The sequence below is a fragment of the Gobius niger genome, assembly GCF_951799975.1.
Source record: "Gobius niger genome assembly, chromosome: 23".
Classification (NCBI taxonomy): Eukaryota; Metazoa; Chordata; class Actinopteri; order Gobiiformes; family Gobiidae; genus Gobius; species Gobius niger.
Genome location: NC_136874.1, coordinates 3,945,319 through 3,964,434, shown reverse-complemented (window position 1 = coordinate 3,964,434; position 19,116 = coordinate 3,945,319). Strand labels below are relative to the sequence as shown.

Below are 19,116 nucleotides of genomic sequence, written 5' to 3'. Positions count from 1 at the left end.
GGCGCTTATAGACCTGTCCTCACAGCAGAGATACTACCACTATGAGTAAAAAGGCCCAAAAAACAAACAAAATCTATAATTGCAGAAGGCAAAAAAAAAAATGCTCATCGTGACAGAGCTGGGTGTGATTTGTATCGTAACCGCCGGAGCCCGGGTTCTCCAAATGCGTAAACAAACATGTCATGTGCGCGCAAACTTGGATAAGCAGAATGCCTGAGGGCTGACGGAGCGGGGACCACCGCATTCGCGTCTCGTCATCGCCCCCCTCTCCCCTCTCTCTCCCCCCTCTCTCCCCACAAGCGCTTTCATGTGTTCCCTGCCAAAACACGCCAGCGCTTTGGAAGTAAAACTCGAGAAACTTGATGTGGCTGCGCGTTTAATATGTTGCCAAACGCGTAAAGACAAACGAAGCGCTTATGGGGGGAGACCGCTGAACCGCGTTTAGGGTGGCATCGCAATTACATACAGTGTTTCTCCAAAAGAACCTGTGCAGCCTTGATTGTTAGGAGTGATTTGTGCCAAATGATCTCGCGCTTCCAAACACCTCCTCCAAACAGCGCCCCGTAATCTCCAGCTCATTGTGGTTTGATTGCAGCGAGCGGCACCGGCGAGTCGAGACCCCTGGTGCCCTCTCTCCCTCTCTGCCTCCCCACGCGCACGTACACACGAGGAGGGGAAGGTGATGGTGAGAGCCGCGAGGGGCCACCACCAGCACCGGCTGCAGGATGGTGATGATGATGAAGCCGATGATTACATGTGTCGCGATTAGGCTCGCAAACGCGTAATGGTTAAGTATAGGTTTTACGCGCAGCTTTAGGAGGGGATCGCGGGTGCGGGAAACGGCGTGTTGCAGCCCACCCTTGATCCTCGCTTCCCCTTGATGTTAAATATCATCTTTAGGGCTAGATTTCCCCCACCCCTCCTTTATGAATGATCCAAACGGGAGGCGGACAATGTGGGGTGAAAAGGCAGGCGAACGTTTACGCACCGCTGAACTGGATGACAACCAAGTGAAATTTAACACCCCCCGCAAAACATCATCATTTGGCATATGGTGCAAGCTTGGCCAAAAAGCGTGGTTTCCTGGTTATGTTGGCAAACGCGCGCGCCGGCTACCACTTCTCCTCTTCCATATGGCTCCGCGGAAAGAGACGTACGCGGCTTGACAGAATTGCTTAGGTGCGCGTAAACCGGACATGTCTATTAAACTCTCCTCCGCCGCCGCTGGATTTTTGACGGCCGTGGCAAGCGTGAAACCCACTGGCTTTGAACGATATCGGTTTGGTTTGGTGACTTAAAACCACGCGTAAAAAACAGGCGAGAAGATAAGAAAATAAAACGTAAACTCACCGTCTTCTCCGCTGATTCTCAACACGAGATGTAACAGTACAAATCCAAGGAACGGCGAGGCAAAATCCATGTTTGCGAATGTGAAACTTTTGACAGTTCCCACGCCGTTTTACGCACAGAATTCCCCCCTCCCTAATGAACGGCAACAACAAATAAGCAAATCCACTCCCCCCCCTCTCCGTCAGAGCGGCCAATATTATGCCGCTTCGCTGATATTCCAAGACGCGAGCATCGGGGCTCAAAGTGTGCGCCGAGTCATTGGAGCGACACAGATTTGTTGCTCGTCTTCAAAAGTTAACGCGTTTCATCCACGCGCAGGAAAAGAAATAAGTCACAAGGTAAGAAAAAGAAAACTTCCCCAAGATCGCGCGTAAAGGTTAAGTCCGGATCCTTGGGTGCACTCGCTCCCGTTGCGCACAACAAGCACGAGGTCTTGTAATGAAACGGGCGCGCGGTGCAAAAAAAAAACGTGTCCCGGAGTGAAGAGGGCAGGAAAATAAAACGCCCGCGGTCAGTAAATCACAAATAGACGTCCTCCTCGGTGTAGTTTGCGCATGCCGCGGCTCCTCTGTCTGTCTTTTTTTTTTTTTTTTTTTGCCTGGCGCGCGCCCTGTGCCAGCGAAAGAGGGAGAGAGCGTGTGTGGTGAGGAGCGAGAAGGGGTAGCGCTTTTAGGGGGCTTGGAGCTATCGCGTTACAGTCACGGCTCCGCGGCTCCGCCCCCCCACACAGTCGGGAAGAGGGAGAGAGAGAGAGTGGAGAGAGAGAGAGGAGAGACAGAGGGAGAAGGGAGGGGGTGGTGGCGGACTCGTGGTAGTGGTTTACACACGGACAGACACCCCCAGACTGATCTAAGCGGATAAGCGAGAGATAATGCCGCCTGTCACGGTACAAAGGCCGGGGAGAGGGTCCTGATAGAGCCGTGAAGATTCTCCCGCGGGTCAAAATGCGTGGCATCCTTCAGCGCGTGGTCCGAGTCATGAAGCACCGAATGTTTGCAATGAAAATGTCCACCTATGTACAACATTCAGTCAAGTTTTATAGAAGTACTGTTGAAATAATTCTTCTTAATGATTTCTTTTTATGTTTTTAGTAGTAGTGTCTTTGGAACAATTACAATTTTCACGTTATTTCATGTTTTGTTTCTCATAATTTGAGAGGAATCAGACTTTAACGCTCAAACTCAGTCACTCAAACTAGACCAATTTAGTACTTTTTTTTAACTCTTTTTTTTACAACATATTTGTCTACTACTTTTGACTTCTACTTGAGTAAACATATTTGGTGTCACTTTATTTTACAGTACTTTTTATTGGTTTATTGGCCAGTTAATAAACAAACAGTGGGGAAAGTGGGAGAAGTCTTTGGCCGAAATCCAATAAAAAGTCTTTTTCCCTACTGTACATTGGTCTCATGCATGTAAACACGCCACGCCGGATTGTAGCCTTGGTCTAATTCCCATCCGTCATCCCCCTCTCTCAAGCATCCTGGTCTATTGTACATGTTTTTAGTCGTAGAAACTGGAGTACAGTGTTAATTTTGACAACATATTTTAATTTAGTTTTAGTCTTTTGACGAAAATGTAATTCGATTTTAGTCTAGTTTTAGTCGACTAAAATTGCAAGTAAATTTAGACGACTAAATTTAAGATGAATTTTGTCGACTTTGCATTGATAATATTCATTATAATCATTTTTAATAAAGCTCTTCTGCTTCATGGAGCTGCTCCACATGAATAAAGCTCAGAGCTGATCCTTTGGCAGAGAATTTACATGATCTGAGGCTCTTTCAGACGGTCAGTAGAAGTTTGGATGATTTTAGTCTCTCCTTTTCATTTTTATTTAGTCTTATTTTAGTCGACTAAAATATCTGGACATTTTAGTCATAGTTTTAGTCTCATGAGAAACTTTTAATTTAGTTTTAGTCCAATTTTAGTCGCCAAAAATAACACTTTGTCTAAAATTAAGACTAAATATTTTAGTCGACGAAATTAACACTGCTGGAGTACCTGGATGAAACCTATGCAGACACGGGGAGAACATGCAAACTCCACACAGGAAGGCACCGTCCAGGGGGAATCAAACCCGGGACCTTCTAGCTGTGAAGCACGAGCTCTAACCGCTGCGCTGCCCAACAATACCTTGATACATAATACCCAACTAAATTTAGCACAGTGTAATGAATGTGCTCTGTAACAATGTGTAATAACATGTACCTGAAACACAATGGAGTAACTTGTATTAGTGCTTTGTAGATAATCATGTATTAGGACACGAGACGCTTAAGGTTAGGGTTTAAGTTGTGTTTTATTACATTATGCACCTACAAACTATAAGTTATTCCATTGTGTATCTAACCCATAGGTACAAGTTATTACACACAGAGCACATTATGAACAGTCTCACACAGAGTCGGCAGAGTTGAGTCTAAGTCCGGGTTGGAGCTCGAAACCCATGAATGAAGTCACTTTTTCCCTGATTATATTTTTGATCTATAATCTCAAAGGTACCCCGTTCAGTTTTACTGGACACTTAGGCCTATATTGTGTCTTGCTTTGCCCGATCTTCAGAATTCTTTAGGAGGGAAGATGTTACTGCGTGGACGCCGAAGTGCTCCTAAGGTGTTATTACGCCGCACAATATAGTTCCTCTTTTTATCCACTCAGACAATTTAATTTTGTGTTACTAGACTTGGATCGTGTAACTACTCACGTAATTGTATTTAAATAGGGGAAACGTGGAAGAGTTTGGTCGCTTCTAAAAATGGTGGCCTGTCCCTTTAACCCCTTAACTCCCACCTGAACCGAGCACATTTTCTCCAGTTTGGCTTTACCCCAGTCCAAAAGCTTCTGGAAAAAACGGTGGGAAAATAGCGACAGAACTGAGATGAAAACAATGATGAAGATGTGACAAAAAAGTGAGAAAACTTTGACAAAAAAGTGACCAAAAATGAAAAAAAAAATGACAAAAAAAATGACCAAAAAAATGACAAAAAAGACAAACAAAAAATGACTAAAATTGTGACAAAAAATTACCAAAAAAATTACAAAAAAGTGAGTTGAAAAAAATTAGTTGAATACAAATACACCCCCAAAAAAGGATGGAAAAATATCTGATGATGGGAGGAAAAAGATGAAGAAAGCTGAACCGGAGAAAATGCTCTCGGTTCAGGCGGGAGTTAAGAGGTTTGAGCTGATTTTCTTCTCTAAAGTTCTCAGTGGTTTGTCGGTTTATTGTCCGGCACTTCGCGTCAGTCCCACAGTATTTCCAAACCGCGTATTTTAAAGCACTTGTGGCCGCTTTGAGCCTTAGGCGGGGCACACTCCACACAATAGCCGGCTAATAGCAGGTCCAACACCGCGACACATTCACTCTCACTTTGATTACGCGGCCGCTCGGTTCACAAGTGTGCCGTAAATAGCAAACAATACAGCTCTACGCGGACTCCCTCATCAAAGCAGCACGGGGGAAAACAGGCAGTTATGTTTACGCCTCGGGCTAAAACTTGTTTCTATCATGCGACGTCTGCCAAAAGAGCTGGATTTGAAGTTGGAAAGGATTCATCGTGGAAACTGGTGGTCAAAATCGATTCCCACCTAGACACTGCATTTGTTTTCCTAGGATGGGAGAGGCCACATTTGAGAACAACCCTAGTTTAAACTGATCCAAACTACCCATACACCGAAAACATCCTAGGAAAGAAAAAAATCTCACCTGGGCGGGGCCTTTCTGTGTAGAGTTTGCATTTTTTCCCCGTGTCTGTGTAGGTTTCCCCAACCTCTAAAAACATGTACAATAGATTCCTCTATGGGATTAGGAAACATCTTAACTCCTGTTCAACTTTACCCAAATGAAAGCGAAGACTTACAAAACTTTTATGTCGCATTGTCGCCGTGTTTATGTCACGATTTTCGCACTTTTTTGTCTCTTTTATGTTGCTTTTTCACTGCTTTTTTGTCATGTTTTAAAGTGATAGTCTGTACGTTTGCAAAGTGAGGAGAGAAAAGTGAAATTCGAAGGGTAAACCATCAAATTATTCTCCTCTTTAACCAGAAAGCCCTTCTTAGTTTGCAAAACGAGGTGAGCAGGAACAGAATTTTCAAAAGCAAACGATCAAGCCCCTCCCCCTCCCTCCTGATTGGACCTGACAGGCTGGTTCACAGGAAGAGCTCGCCTCATTGGTCGACACGGGAGGATACTAGACTCTGATTAGTCGCTAAGATCCGTGAAGGAAAAAATAATACATATATATTATTTATTAGTTTACATCAGGGGTCGGCAAGTTTGCTCGGTCAAGGGCCGAACCTGACAATTTTAGCCAAAAGTAAACCTTACAAATGCCAGTGCTGTGCTTAATTTATGACCTAATATGATCCTTAAGCGAACATATTTTCCCCAGTTCGACCTTTCCCAAATCTAAAAAGCTTCCTGGGGGAAAAAAAAGCATCAAAGGATCGACAAAAAAGTGATGAAAAAGCAACAGAATGCAACAAACGTGCATCAAAAAAAGTGACAAACGCAACAAAAAAGTGAAGACAACGCGGCGGCAACGTGAAGAAAAATCGCACATCACTTTTAACTCCAATTGAGCGGCTTTGTAGATTTGGGTAAAGCCAACCTGGAGAAAATGTGCTCGGTTAAGGCAGGGGTTTTAAACTCTACTGGTTAAAGTACCTCTGATTTGTATGAAGTTATTTCTCAAAATCCTCTTGAGGGCCACTGGTTCTATGGTTCCAGACTATCACTTTAATGTGTTTTTATTCCTTTTTTTGTCGTGTTTTTGTCGCTTATTTGTCGGTTTTCATTGTGTTTTTGTTTCCTGCCTAAAGGCCAGTGCAATCCATCATTTGAAAGCCAAGTCCTCGTAGTTTCTCAAAACATGTGTAAGATCTGTGTGAGTAAAACTTACTGCATACATCAAATAAAACCACCTCAAACTACCTCATCCGGACGACTATACTTTCAGAAAACCTTATCTGTGACTCTGCGATCCTCGAGCCCGGCCCATTTCCCCACATGTGAGTGAGCCAAAAAACCTCCACCTCAATAAAGGGGAGCACCCACCCCGCCTATCCCAGCGGCAGGCTACAATCTTGGGCATAAATAGAGAGTGAGCTGCCCCGCTAATGACACGGTGCGGAGCTAAAAATGCCCTGGTGAGAACGCCGTGTGGGACAGTGGTGCTGTGCCCTCCACTGGATCCAACGAGAGTCTGGAGACGAGTCATAAAGCAGTTTGATCATTTGAAATCATAAGATACTTCATGAGTCTGCGCTTCTCTCTCTCGCTGTGAAGCTTCATCCGCTGGAAACAAAGGGAGTTGTTGGAAAATGAAAACACTAGCCACCATTTTTAGCTAACAATATGATGACAAATGGATAAATAATGAGATAAATGAGGTTGAGAGAGTGTTGATAGAGAAAATGGCTCAGAACGAGGCCAGTGATGGTTTTAGGGGCTTTTATGGACTGCTTTTAGTCGACAAAATCCAGGAAATACAGAGGCAAGAAAAATCGTTCTTGTTCCTGTGGCAATATGAGCACAGATTCTGATAATTCAAGCATTTTTAAAGCCCTGTCCACATGAAGTCAAGCTGAGGACCAAACGCAAAGATGTTTAATCAATCCAGTGTATCGTCCATAAGAGGGCGGCGGCCATTTTCCAAACTAGGTCCCAGAGTGGAAAGATCTCAAAACGCCGCTTACGTGGCGCCGTTGTTACGTCTCCGCAACTTTAACCTCTTAACTCCCGCCTGAACCGAAAGCATTTTCTCCAGTTCAGCTTTACCCAAATCCTGTAGTCCAGTGTAACACCTCATTTGAAAGCTAAGATCTACAAAACTCATCTAAATGGATCTTTTTCCTCACGTCATCAGATTTTTTTCCATCTTTTTTTGGGGGGGGAGGGGGTTCTACTCATTTTGTAGCTTTTTTGTCATTTTTTAGTCATTTTTTGTCACATTTTTTTTGGTCATTTTTTGTCTTTTTTGTCATATTTTTGTCACATTTTCATTTTTTTCGTCACATTTTTGTCACATTTTTTGTAATTTTATTGTAGTTTTTTGTAATTTTATTTTTGTCATTTTTTCGTCACTTTTTTTATCATTTTTTTGTCTTTGTCACATTTTTGTCACATTTTTTGTAATTTTTTTGTCACACTTTTTTGTCATTTTTTGTCATTTTTTTTGACGCTTTTGGATTGGGGTAAAGTCTGGAGAAAATGTGCTCGGTTCAGGTGGGAGTTAAGGGGTTAACTAAAACGATGACATCATACCAGAATCAATATTTCTGAAACTCAACAGAGAGTTACTGAACATACTTATTTATCAGGCCCATTAGCCAAAAATGCTAAACCTACTGCTATAAAAGTAATATTTACCAAAATTGTACTTCCTTGTTTGTGGAGAACATGCTAACGGCTACGCTAACCCCGGAAGTAGTGACCTTAATGCTACTTTTTTAGCAGTAGGTGCAGCATTTTTGGCTAATGAGTCTGATAAATAAGTAGGTTCAGTAACTGTTGAGTTTCAGAAATATTGATGGTTGTTTTTAAGAGTTTTTTATGTTTTTGTCTCTCATATTTGCCGGTCTGCTACTACCTGGAAGCAGAAGTCTTGACATCACACTTAAAAGTTTGGCCTAAGTCAGTTTTGTCGAAGAGAAGACAGCATTTTTCCTGTTTAAACAGTGTGAATGAAGCAAAATACTCCAGATATCTCATCATTTAAACCTAAGAAACAGTCAGTTTTGCGTATGTGCTATATAAATCCTTAAATATGTGTTTGAGGATTTTCAGTATCAGACTACAACATAGTAAACAGAGGTGTATGAGAAGTATCCGAGTCCCCTGCAGTGTGTCTTTATTTAGGACAATGCATTCCTCATACAGGACATTATAGCGGCGTCCTGCACCTGTGCTTGACTATAAAGGGACGAGGAGGGACGGCACCTGCACACGGCAAAAAACATGCATTCTACATTTAGTCACTGGAACTGGAGGAGCACGAGCTCAGAAAAAGTCGATATTGCATAAACTAACCACTCGGACGCTCTGATAAACAACGTAAAGAGGCCTTGGTTTAACCTTGACTCGACCCGTGAGTGAACTACGCGTCGCAGTCGGCCTGTCGCCTCCGTCAAACGTCAAACTGCTCACGTTCGTAAAAAAAAACCTCAGGGCTAGAGTGTCTTCAGGCCCTGCCAATCATATCTGCGTCACCAATCAGCTCACACCTCGGCTGGCAGGAGGGAACCTCGGGGGCGGGATTTGGACAGTAGGGGATTGTATTATTGCTATAGAACGAAAGATCACATTATAAATATCACAGTGGATGGATTCACATACAGCAGCTCGTACGTAGGTGTAGACAGCTGGGATGTATGTGCAATCAAAGAATCAAGACTGAAATAAAGATATCTTTGCAATGATTATGGAAAACATGCCACTCCCAACTCCCTACTACTCTAAACACTATATTTTAAACGCCACAAATACAGAAAACTGCATGTGTCATTTCTTAAGATTTGCAAACTGACCATCAAACAGAGGAATTGTTAGTGGGTCCCGAGGCTTTACCAGAGGATATTTCAAATGAAAAAAGTAGGAAACCACAACCTGGTGATTTGTGTTTTGAATCACAGTTTCCACTTACTGGGTTCATTCAACTCAAATCAACAATATTCTGTGGAGACATGTGATATTTCTCTATACATTCAACAAATTCAAACTGCAGAGCATTTTATGGGACGGAAAATATTTATGATTTGGCCATGGTTTCTTATTTCAGATGATGGTGGGGCCCACAGATGGTGCCGTGACCCACAATCCCCCTGCCGCGACCCAAATACAACTTAGACTTGTGAAATATAATGCTAAATATTGTCTTTTCCTCAAAAATGGCTGTTGAACAAGTGTTAGGTAAACCAAAAAAAGCTAAAATTATGGTCAACACAACCCACCAGTTGAGAACCACTGTATTAGACCAGAATGTTTGTATTTCCATCAAGCTTATGTGGTAAAAATGGCAAGCAATGTCATTATTTTTCAAGAATTTTCAATTTAATGTCAGTAAGAATCCATTTAATTCCTTTTTGATAACATTTAAGCCTTCATTTTGGCGTATTGCATCTTATTTTCAAAGTACAGTAGTATAATGTCCTGTGGAAACCTTGTAATACGACTACTACTACTACTACTTCTGCTACTACTGCTACCACAGTGAATAACAGCCTTTTAAATGCTTCTTTATACAATATTCTTTTAAAACATTTAATTAAAACTTTGGTGACGCACTGTAAAGACCCGGGATGTGAAGTGATTTCTGTAGCGTCACCTGAAACCCGCAGATATCCCACAGCTGCCTGTTGTAAACCCCCTCACTCTGTCCCCCCCGTAACCCGAGGACAGTGGACACATGGGCCTGTCCCGCTGTACTCAAGAGCCCAGAGCAAACACCTGCACAGGGGGCTGCGGAGGAGGGGGTTTAGGAGATATAGGGGCAGCTCTTATCAGTCCTGTCCCATAAACTGACAGGGTGAAGGAGGGCACCCCTGTCGTGTCCCCCTGATGTCTCTATCTCTGTCTTTTGATATTGAGAAACACAAACGGTCATTTCAATCTACAATAAAGACATGTTTGTAAATGTTTCATCATCTTAGATTGGCTTCAGAATTGGCCACTTTGTTTTTGATAAACCTAATATCTTGTATAGTTTCTGAAATGATAAGTTTTAACAAAACGTGGGCGTGTCAGGACATAATAATTTTAACGTTTGACCAGCTCTAACTCCTCCTTAGTTTGTCCAAAATGAATATAATTTTCAGGGTTTGTTCAACACATTGTGGACAACTCTAGGTGCAAAGCATAGGATGCAATATTGTCTAATTTTACAGTTATGGCTTGCCAAAAATGGAAAAAACTACATTTATTCCAGACCTACATAACTAAGTTTGATAAGAGTGTGAGAAAACAAAGTCATATAAGAGGATTTCATTACTGACTTGGCCTTACATTATGAAAACCCATTTGAAATCTCCATTAAACTTGCAAAATGTGATCTCAAATTGAATATATGACAAATTCTACCATAAAAACAACTTTACTCTTGGAAAAAGCTCATGTGTGATACCTGATCGAGCAAAGATGTCTCCTTTTTCCTCAAATTAGCCTTTTTGTTTTAGTTGATTTTACATTGAATGGCCCCAAATAAAACCAATTTGACAATAGTGCAAGACTACAACAAAGAATATTTACAGTAGTTGGCAAAAACTGAGAGGGAATGGAATTAGAAAGTGGAATTTACATAGATTTGTTATACATTTGAGCCATAAAAATAATAAAATATCATCATGCAAGACAAAAATAATCTGAAATCTTAATCTGAATGGACATTTTTATACTTTAGACCAGGGGTGGGCAAGTTTGCTCGGTGGAGGGCCGGTTTTCTTCATCGTCAAAAGACCAAGGCCCAGACCCTCCAATTAAAGCAATTGAAGTAAAGCATCACTTTCTACATATGCCAGTGTTGTACATCATATACACTGGAAAAATGTCCATCTTAAATTAGATAAAATACTTAAAATTGCTTGAATAAACTTGAGTCGGTTTGAACGAATCTAAGATGAGATAAAAACGCTAATGCCAATTGAACAAATAGAAATCCCACTGGAAATCAGACAAATTAACTTTTACTGTGAAAATTGTTTATTTTTCACTTGAAATTATACAAAATAATCTGAATTAAGAAAAAAACGTGCCTGTTCCATTGGCAAGAACAGGTTTTATCTGCTCTAAGGCCAGACCAAATCTACTCAAAATTTAGATTTAATCTCTTAATTCAAGTAGATTTAAGTTATTTCTTCCTTGATGATTATTCTTTTAGGGTTATGGCCTAAAAGGTTGCTCTGTTAAGACATTTTAAGGAATTCACAGTATTTTTCACATTTTTAGGATACTTTAACAGGCATTTGAACTCTGATTTGGGTCATAATATTTCTCAAAATCATCTTGAGGGCCAGAGTTTGATGAAAGAGGGCCGGTTTTTGCCTACCCCTGCTTTAGACGTTGACCCAATGGAAAATTCCCACATTTGGATATTAAAGTACACGTTTACTACCTGCCTAATGCCCACAGTTGCTGATACTAAGTTTGATACAAAGTCTTTTACAATGCAGTGGTAATGATGGGTTCAGTTTGTACCAAAATAGTAAAAAAAAGTCCAACCCAGTTCCTCCACTTCTGTTTTGGTCTGACCTAAAACTGACACCGTTTTGAAGATCGTACAGATTGTAGATGATGTCCCACGCAAAACTACAAAGGGGAAAGTTCCTGTTCGACGTCAGACATAAACCAGATGTTGCTCCCCTTCAGCAGCAGCAGCACAGTCTGAGGCAGTGTCGCTGTAATTATAACATGTCTGTGCCCTGAACATGGGTGGCCCGGCAGAAGACAGGGTGCCACTTTGTGAATTAAACATGTCGGGAATGTTCCTGCTAAATTCCCAGGGAGTGCAGTGCCATTCTTTCAAACTGTTGTTGATATAAACAGGACGGTGCAGTACAGCAGTGGCTAAGAAGGCTCTGTATCTGCAGACAGTGAGATGTATGGATTTAATCTAAAGATTCCTCTGGGTTTTGGATGAATCGCATTGAAAGTGAATGTGTTTCATAGACTTTAATAAAGGTGCATTATGGGACTGTCACGGAGAGGGCGGGCAGAAATGATAAAGCAGAATAATGTTTTCTAATAAAGGCTGGACAGGATTTTTACAATATACGGCAGCACAGAAATAATATAATATACAAGCGTTCGCAATACTACTGTTACAAAATCATGTGGATCAGTGGATGTTTTGGGAGGCAAATGGAACCAACCGACTTCCAGTTTTGCCCCGGCCCACAACAAAGACTGAAGCTGGTGTGTTTTCCACTGAGACATTTTGACTACAAGAGCGAGAAGAAGCGAAACACCCTCAACTCGACCAACCCAATCCAGTCGTCGATATCTGAAAATCTTCACAACAGCTTCACCATGATTCTGGTACCAGCAAGAGACAACTCCCTTAGGTTCTCAGAGTCCAGGATGGTTCATAAGGCTTTATCATGTCAGGGATACAATACTTTGGTCCTGGAGCAGTGGTTCTCAGCTGGAGAATCGAGAGTCAGGACGCAAAGGTTTTTTGCAGAACCATTTTCCGTGGTTTCTTTGCGATTTTTGTCCCCTGGAGAAAGAACTGTCGGTTTAAATGACTGATGCCGAGTTCCATGACTTAAACTTAGAAGGTTTATGCAAGGGATTATGCACGACGAGGTGTCCATTATCAGAAATAACTGGACTGGTCTGATGTTTCACTTTTTAAACAGTTTTGCCTGAAACTAGTTCCAATTGTTTTTCGTTCATATTGAAACAGCTGCAGTGGGGTGATATAGAAAGCGATTTTACTGTTATTTAACTGTTACCGGACTAGGTGTACGTTATCACGGACACTCTCCAGCCAATTAGAATTGAGTATTCACCCAGACCACGGTATAATCAATGCTTAAATCAACAAAATCTGCAAGAAACTGTATTTTAGCACATTAAAGGAACAGGCCACCGTTTTTCCATACTGTGATATGTTTTTATCTGAGCTTAGGCGAGTTGATACTTACCTGTCTGGTCTTTGTGCCCGTGGAAAAGCGTGGTAGCTTCCAACTTCACCCCATTTAGAGCTATAGGAATATGTTGGGAGAGCCCAAATGCTAACAACATTATTGGTCTTTTTGCGTGACTGAGGGCACACAGTTCTTCCATACTGAGATATGTTCTTACCTTGCTTTTACCTTACGAACCCTCACGGCCCCTTCGCTCCTCCGGCAGGGGTCTCCTAGTTATTCCTGAAGTCAACAAAAAGACTCATGGTGAGGCGTCTTTCCAATATTACGGCCCTCGCCTCTGGAACCACCTGAGGAGGAGCTCAGGGCTACAGAGAACGTTCATGTTTTTAAGAGCAGCTCAAGACCCACCTTTTTAGTCTAGCCTTTAACTGACATCTATTTATTTAATCCTAGTATATAAAATGTATATATATGGGAGGTTGTCCCAGGCGCATTGTTTTAAATGTTGTAATCTGTAAAGCACTTTGTGATACCTTTCGGTATGAAAAGCGCTTTATAAATAAAGTTTTATTGATTGATGCCTGAGTTTAGACGAGTTGATACGTTCCTCATGGTCTTTGTGCCCGTGAAAAGGCTTGGTCGCTTCCAACTTAACCCCCTTTTTCAGGTATAAGAACATGTTGGGACCAGCCAAATGCTATCAACATCTTTGGTCTTTTTGCGTGACTGAGGGCACGCACAAAGACCAGACAGGTGCGTGTCAACTCGTCTAAGCTCAGATAAGAATCTCATATCTCAGTATGGAAAAATGGTGGCCTGTTCCTTTAAGAAAGTGTATCTGGGTCTCAAATCACTGCATTAGACCATGATGAGACTTGTACAAGCAAAGTCTATCCTCTGAGTGACGGGAAACCAGTGCAGAGACCTGAGCTTTGAACTAATATGGTTCTACTGTCTTTCCTGGTTCTTGTCAACTAGATATTATCCCTGGTTTGAAGTGCCTCGCTGAAGGATTGAGTCTTCTGTACGTTTCCCTGCTTGTGCTGCTTTGCTTTCCCTCTTCACATGCCCTACTTTTCCTTCAAGATTAAATAAATAAATAGATCAATATGAAGAAAGACAATGAAGTCACTAAGCAAACCGTGAGGCGTTCAGGAACTGGATCCAACTCGCTTTTACTTTTTGATATGAACGTTTTATCACCCGTGTCTTTATTAAAACTCTTATTAGAAAGCTCTCTGCTCCTCTTTTTACCAGTACATTACCCAGCTGCGAGACCCCAATCAGCCCGGTGCGACGTGAAGGTCGGAGCGCGGCGCAATGACACCAAACCCAAATGTCGTTAGCGCGCCGTGACGCTAGCACCGACGCAGATGTTAGCTTTGTGATCGCCGGTCGCTAAGTCAATTACCTTACACTAATGGGACCCAGGGGCTAGCCGTCTCCTATACACAGAGCAGTATTGATAAGATTAGCATGCTAATGCGGCCGCACAATGGGGGAACCGCATTACGGCTAGCGCAGATAGCTTGTTGGAACTGTCGGCCATCTTGGGTTAAGTGCCACTCATTTGCACAAATCGTCATTCAAAAAGGTGAACCCACTTTATTGCCCAGTCTTGCTGATCTTAATCGGTCATTTTAGAAGGTCGAGCCGGGATGGAGTTCTGCAAATACTGAGGAAAGGAGGAAATTAACCTCGAAAAAAGAAACAAGTATAAATCAAGTGGATTTTGTTAGCTTGTATGATTAAAACTATTTGTTGGATTTGACTCATTAACCTCTTAACCCCCGCATTACCCAAATCAAAAAGACTTACAAAACGTTTATTTTCATCGCTGTTTTGTTGCTCTTTTGTGGCATTTTTGTTGCCTTTTTGTCACGTTATTGTCACTTTTCTGTCGCTCCTATGGCATTTTTGTTGCTTTTATAGTTAAGGGATGATGCACGACGAGGTGCATAATCCCTTTGCACTTTTTTTTTACTGAAACTGTTCATTGGTTTGCTTATTTTTTTTTAAGTCCTGAGCAGAACCTCTGGCCCCCAAAATGATTTTGAGAAATATTATTATGCAAATATCAGATCAAATACCTGTTAAAGTAGTCTTAAAATGCGAGAAATTGTGTCAGTATTTTAAAAATGTCCTGTCAGAACATCTAGCTTGGTCATATAATTTTAAACAGTGATTCTCTACTGGGTCACGGCAACATTTTCAGTGGGTCGCGAGTCTATAGGGAACTTTTATTCAATATTTTCCATCTGAAACTGCATGGAAACACTAACTGTGTCTGTTAAAATGAATGTTATTGGCTTGTTTTGATCATAATTTCAGTCTTAAAGAGGGATTATTCTGCTTTTTTCAGTCCCATAGCACCAGTCTATATCCCACTACAATGATGACGAAACCTTCTGTTGGTCTGTAAATGCAGTAAATTAGAATAACTGCCTTGTATAAAATGTCTCTCTCAAAATGGCTGTAGTGAATGTCTTGAAATAGGCCTCTGTCTCTTTAAGAACCTCTGAGCCTTTCCGACACGCCCCCTCCACACGCTGTCTGTGGCATCAGTGGGGAGGGGGTTCTGCTGAGGAGCAGTGGTTGGTTACTCGGCTGGTGACGAAAGCTCGGAGGCGTTTCCAGGAGGTGGGGGCGTTCCTAGGAGGACTCAGGCAAACCTATCCCTAAAATGGCCGCCATCAGAGTTTTTACAGATTACTCAAAAATACGTGAATGTGCCAAGGCAACACTTCAGGCATGTTTTTAATGAGGGAATGACATAATAACATGATGCAAAGCTTGAAAAGCTGCTTGTTCAACAAAAACGTACAGTGGGGAAAAAAAGTGGCCAAAATCCAATACAATGTCTATGTGAAACTGACCAAATACTTTTTTTCCCCACTGTATGTGGAAAATACAATATTTTATACGATATTATGACAAATTACAGTTTTATTTGGGTCCTCGGCTCGTCATCCGAGGGTTTATGGTGGATCCCAAAGCCACTTCGGAACCACTGATGAAAACATTGGAGAAAATAGTTCTTTACTTTAGGCTACAAATAATGTGTGAGGTTCGGCCCTTGGGTGTTTTGGCAATGATGAAAATTGGCCTCGTCTATATAATGAGTCCCACCACTAGTTTTGATAAATTGACAAGTGTATCGTATTGGGGCAGCACAAATATTGCCATTGCAAATTAAAATGCAACCAGTAAATCCGGCAAAACTAGGACATACTAGACCTATATGTAGGCTTTACCCGGGTTCCAATAGGAGTCTGTGTGTAGTAGTTAAGACAGGAATATGGTAACTTTTCTAATGTAAATCTTTCAAATTACGAAGGAGGTCAGAGTGCAACATCTAATATACCATTAGACGTTCAACAACCTTCCAAACTATCGCTCCAAGTTGGCGAAATGAGCAAACCATGTGCAGTAAACCCTCTGTCATTGTCCAGTGTCCACTTCCTCCTCCAAGTCCATAAGGAAAAGATAACGGTCCATAATGGCACGTCGTAGCAGCTCCTTCCCCTTTGGCGGCTCGTATTGTCGGCCTTTGTGTTTCCTGTTTGCGAAAAGGCGTAATTGGTCCCCGTGTCCGTGTCCTTTTTTCCTTTTTCTACATTGAATCCGGGGGAGGGGGGGGGGTTTGGTTCGGGGTCTGCGAAGGTCGCTTTGAAGTGCCACGAGCGGTCGGTACAAAGGAGATGAAAGCGGCGAAAATGGATTCGCGCAGAAAGAGAAAAGGGAAAAGACGCGTCGGGGTCTCGCTCGGCCCGGGAACACTTGGATAATGATGCCAGGGCGTAAACATGGGGAGGCGCAATTAAAGGGGAGGGAGAGATGTCGGGGGATGTATGGATACAAACATAAAGAGGGAAATGGGAAATATACAGAAGAATCATTGTCTTCGTAGCTCCCGAAAGACTTTCTCCATCTTCTTATTGTGAACACACTGAACAAAATCTGTATAATCTTTAGGAAAACACTGTACACTATAAAGAAGAAACTTGAGTAATCACAAAACCTCTGCCAGTTTTATATTTCCTTCCCTTCATTCTGAAATTATATATTTTCATGCAAAAAGATTAGTATCCCCACATTTGATTCGCTCATGACTCAATTTTCAACAGATAATGGTTTCAATGGTTAATATCATCACACAATGCTTGTTTAATTGTAACCAAGTAAATCCAAGCCTTCGCCCTTCATGCTAACTACATTTAAAGGAATATGTCACCATTTTTACATACTGAGAATGAGATATGTTCTTACCTTAGCTTTGACGAGTTCTTTAGGACCTGTCTGATCTTCCCCCGTGCCTTCAGTCACGTAAACACAGCACAGACGGCGTTAGCATTTAGCCTCTCCCTCTCTCCTCTATAGCTCCAAAACTGATCAAGATAGAAGCTACCAAGCTCTTCCACGTTTTCCCTATTTAAATATGGTTACGTGAAGTGTTCCACTACAAAGTATAATTACACAAAATTAAACAATGTGGATTTTCTAAGCGGATAAAAGGGGGAACTATATTGTAAGGCGTAATAATACCAGGAGTAGTTTAGCATCCGCACAGTAAAGTGAAGATTACTGCGCAGATTTCGAACTACTCCTGGTATTATTACGCCTTACAATATAGTTCCCCCTTTTATCCGCTTAGAAAATCCAAATTGTTTAATTCTTCTCATTCTTGACACTTTTCTTTCCAAGAAGCTTCCCAAATCTAAGGGTAAAGCCGAACTGGAGAGAATGTGCTCGGTTCAGGTGGGGGTTAAGAGGTTAAAAGCCCAATTCAAAACCATATCTTTTAAACTGTCTCTGTCCCGTCATCCCCCTCTCCGCCTGGTCATCACTCACCCCCCCCCGGGTCCCTCGCTTTGCCCTGATAAGCCTCGAACAGCCTCACGTTGACCCTTTGTTGATGTTTGTCTTGGGAGGTGCCTGAAAAGTTCACCCTCCATCCCCTGTATCAAATTACAGATACATCTTTATATTGAAATCCGTACCATGTGACCTCCCCCTGGCATTGACAGCTGGGAATTTATTTGTTTGCGTCGGGGGCGGGGCTAAAGTCCGAGGCGCCGAAGGAAAGTGCGAGGAGTAAAAGTTTTGCGACCGCCATTTTTAGAAACGACCTCACTTTTAACGGATTGTAAAAGTTTGAGCCTGACGCCGAAGAAAAAACATCTCCAGCTGCTATGGCGACAAGGAATGTAAACAAACCCCAAACAATTAGATTTTTTGCTTAAAGTTTCAGCCGTATTAAAGGAAAGTTTGACTCGGCGTGACATTTCCCTCCGCTCTAGTGTAAATAAATGGGAGCAATTATCGTCATTATCCAGTGTAATTTGACTCACCGCTAATAAATTGTCTCCGTAGGAAAGTATGGCCTTGTACTTGACAAAACGTCTCCACAGCGACGACAATCAGTGATCTTTGCTTCAACTTTAAGCTAATTGGAATAAAGCGGACGCAGTGTTTCCACGGCTAGAAACTTCTTATTGGGAGGAACTTTTTCATTGTCTTTATCAGCTGAGCAATGATATTTCAGTGTTTATGATATGAAATAATAATGTCTGTATGAGGATTAAACAGTGGCAGTTTGGTCAAACACTTTGGTGAACAGACTTTGAGCTCAGGACAGTTCCAATGTTGGATTTTGAGCTTTAAAAATGTTTATTTTTATAAACCAGGAAGTACAGATCAAAGCCTTAACAGTAGAAGAAGAAACCAGAAAGAAACAGGCAAAGTGACAAGGATTATTGTAAGGAAGAACAATGGTTTAAAGCTTGGAAAAGTTGATATTTCATGATTTGTGTCCCTTAAAAGGGGGTATAATGCAAAATCGACTTTTTCAAGCTTTACATCATGTTATTATGTCATTCCCTCATTAAAAACATGCCTGAAGTGTTGCCTTGGCACATTCACGTATTTTTGAGTAATCTGTACAAACTCTGATGGCGGCCATTTTAGGGATAGGTTTGCCTGAGTCCTCCTAGGAACGCCCCCACCTCCTGGAGACGCAAGCTTTCGTCACCAGCCGAGTAACCAACCACTGCTCCTCAGCAGAACCCCCTCCCCACTGATGCCACAGACAGCGTGTGGAGGGGGCGTGTCGGAAAGAGTCAGAGGTTCTTAAAGAGACAGAGGCCGATTTCAAGACATTCACTACGGCCATTTT

The 19,116-nt window shown here is 41.9% G+C and overlaps 1 protein-coding gene across 2 annotated transcripts in view; it reads right to left on the bottom strand.

Moving 5' to 3' along the window:
• Positions 1-1,628, bottom strand: part of LOC306982172 (neuropilin-2-like) — a 162,734-nt gene extending 161,106 nt beyond the window's left edge. For both annotated transcript variants that reach the window (XM_079582008.1, XM_079582009.1), the window contains exon 1: positions 1,351-1,628. In XM_079582008.1, the coding sequence (XP_079438134.1) occupies positions 1,351-1,420 (70 nt within the window). In that variant the 5' untranslated portion in view covers positions 1,421-1,628. The remainder of the gene's footprint in view (positions 1-1,350) is intronic.
• Between the last annotated feature and the right edge of the window lie 17,488 nt (positions 1,629-19,116).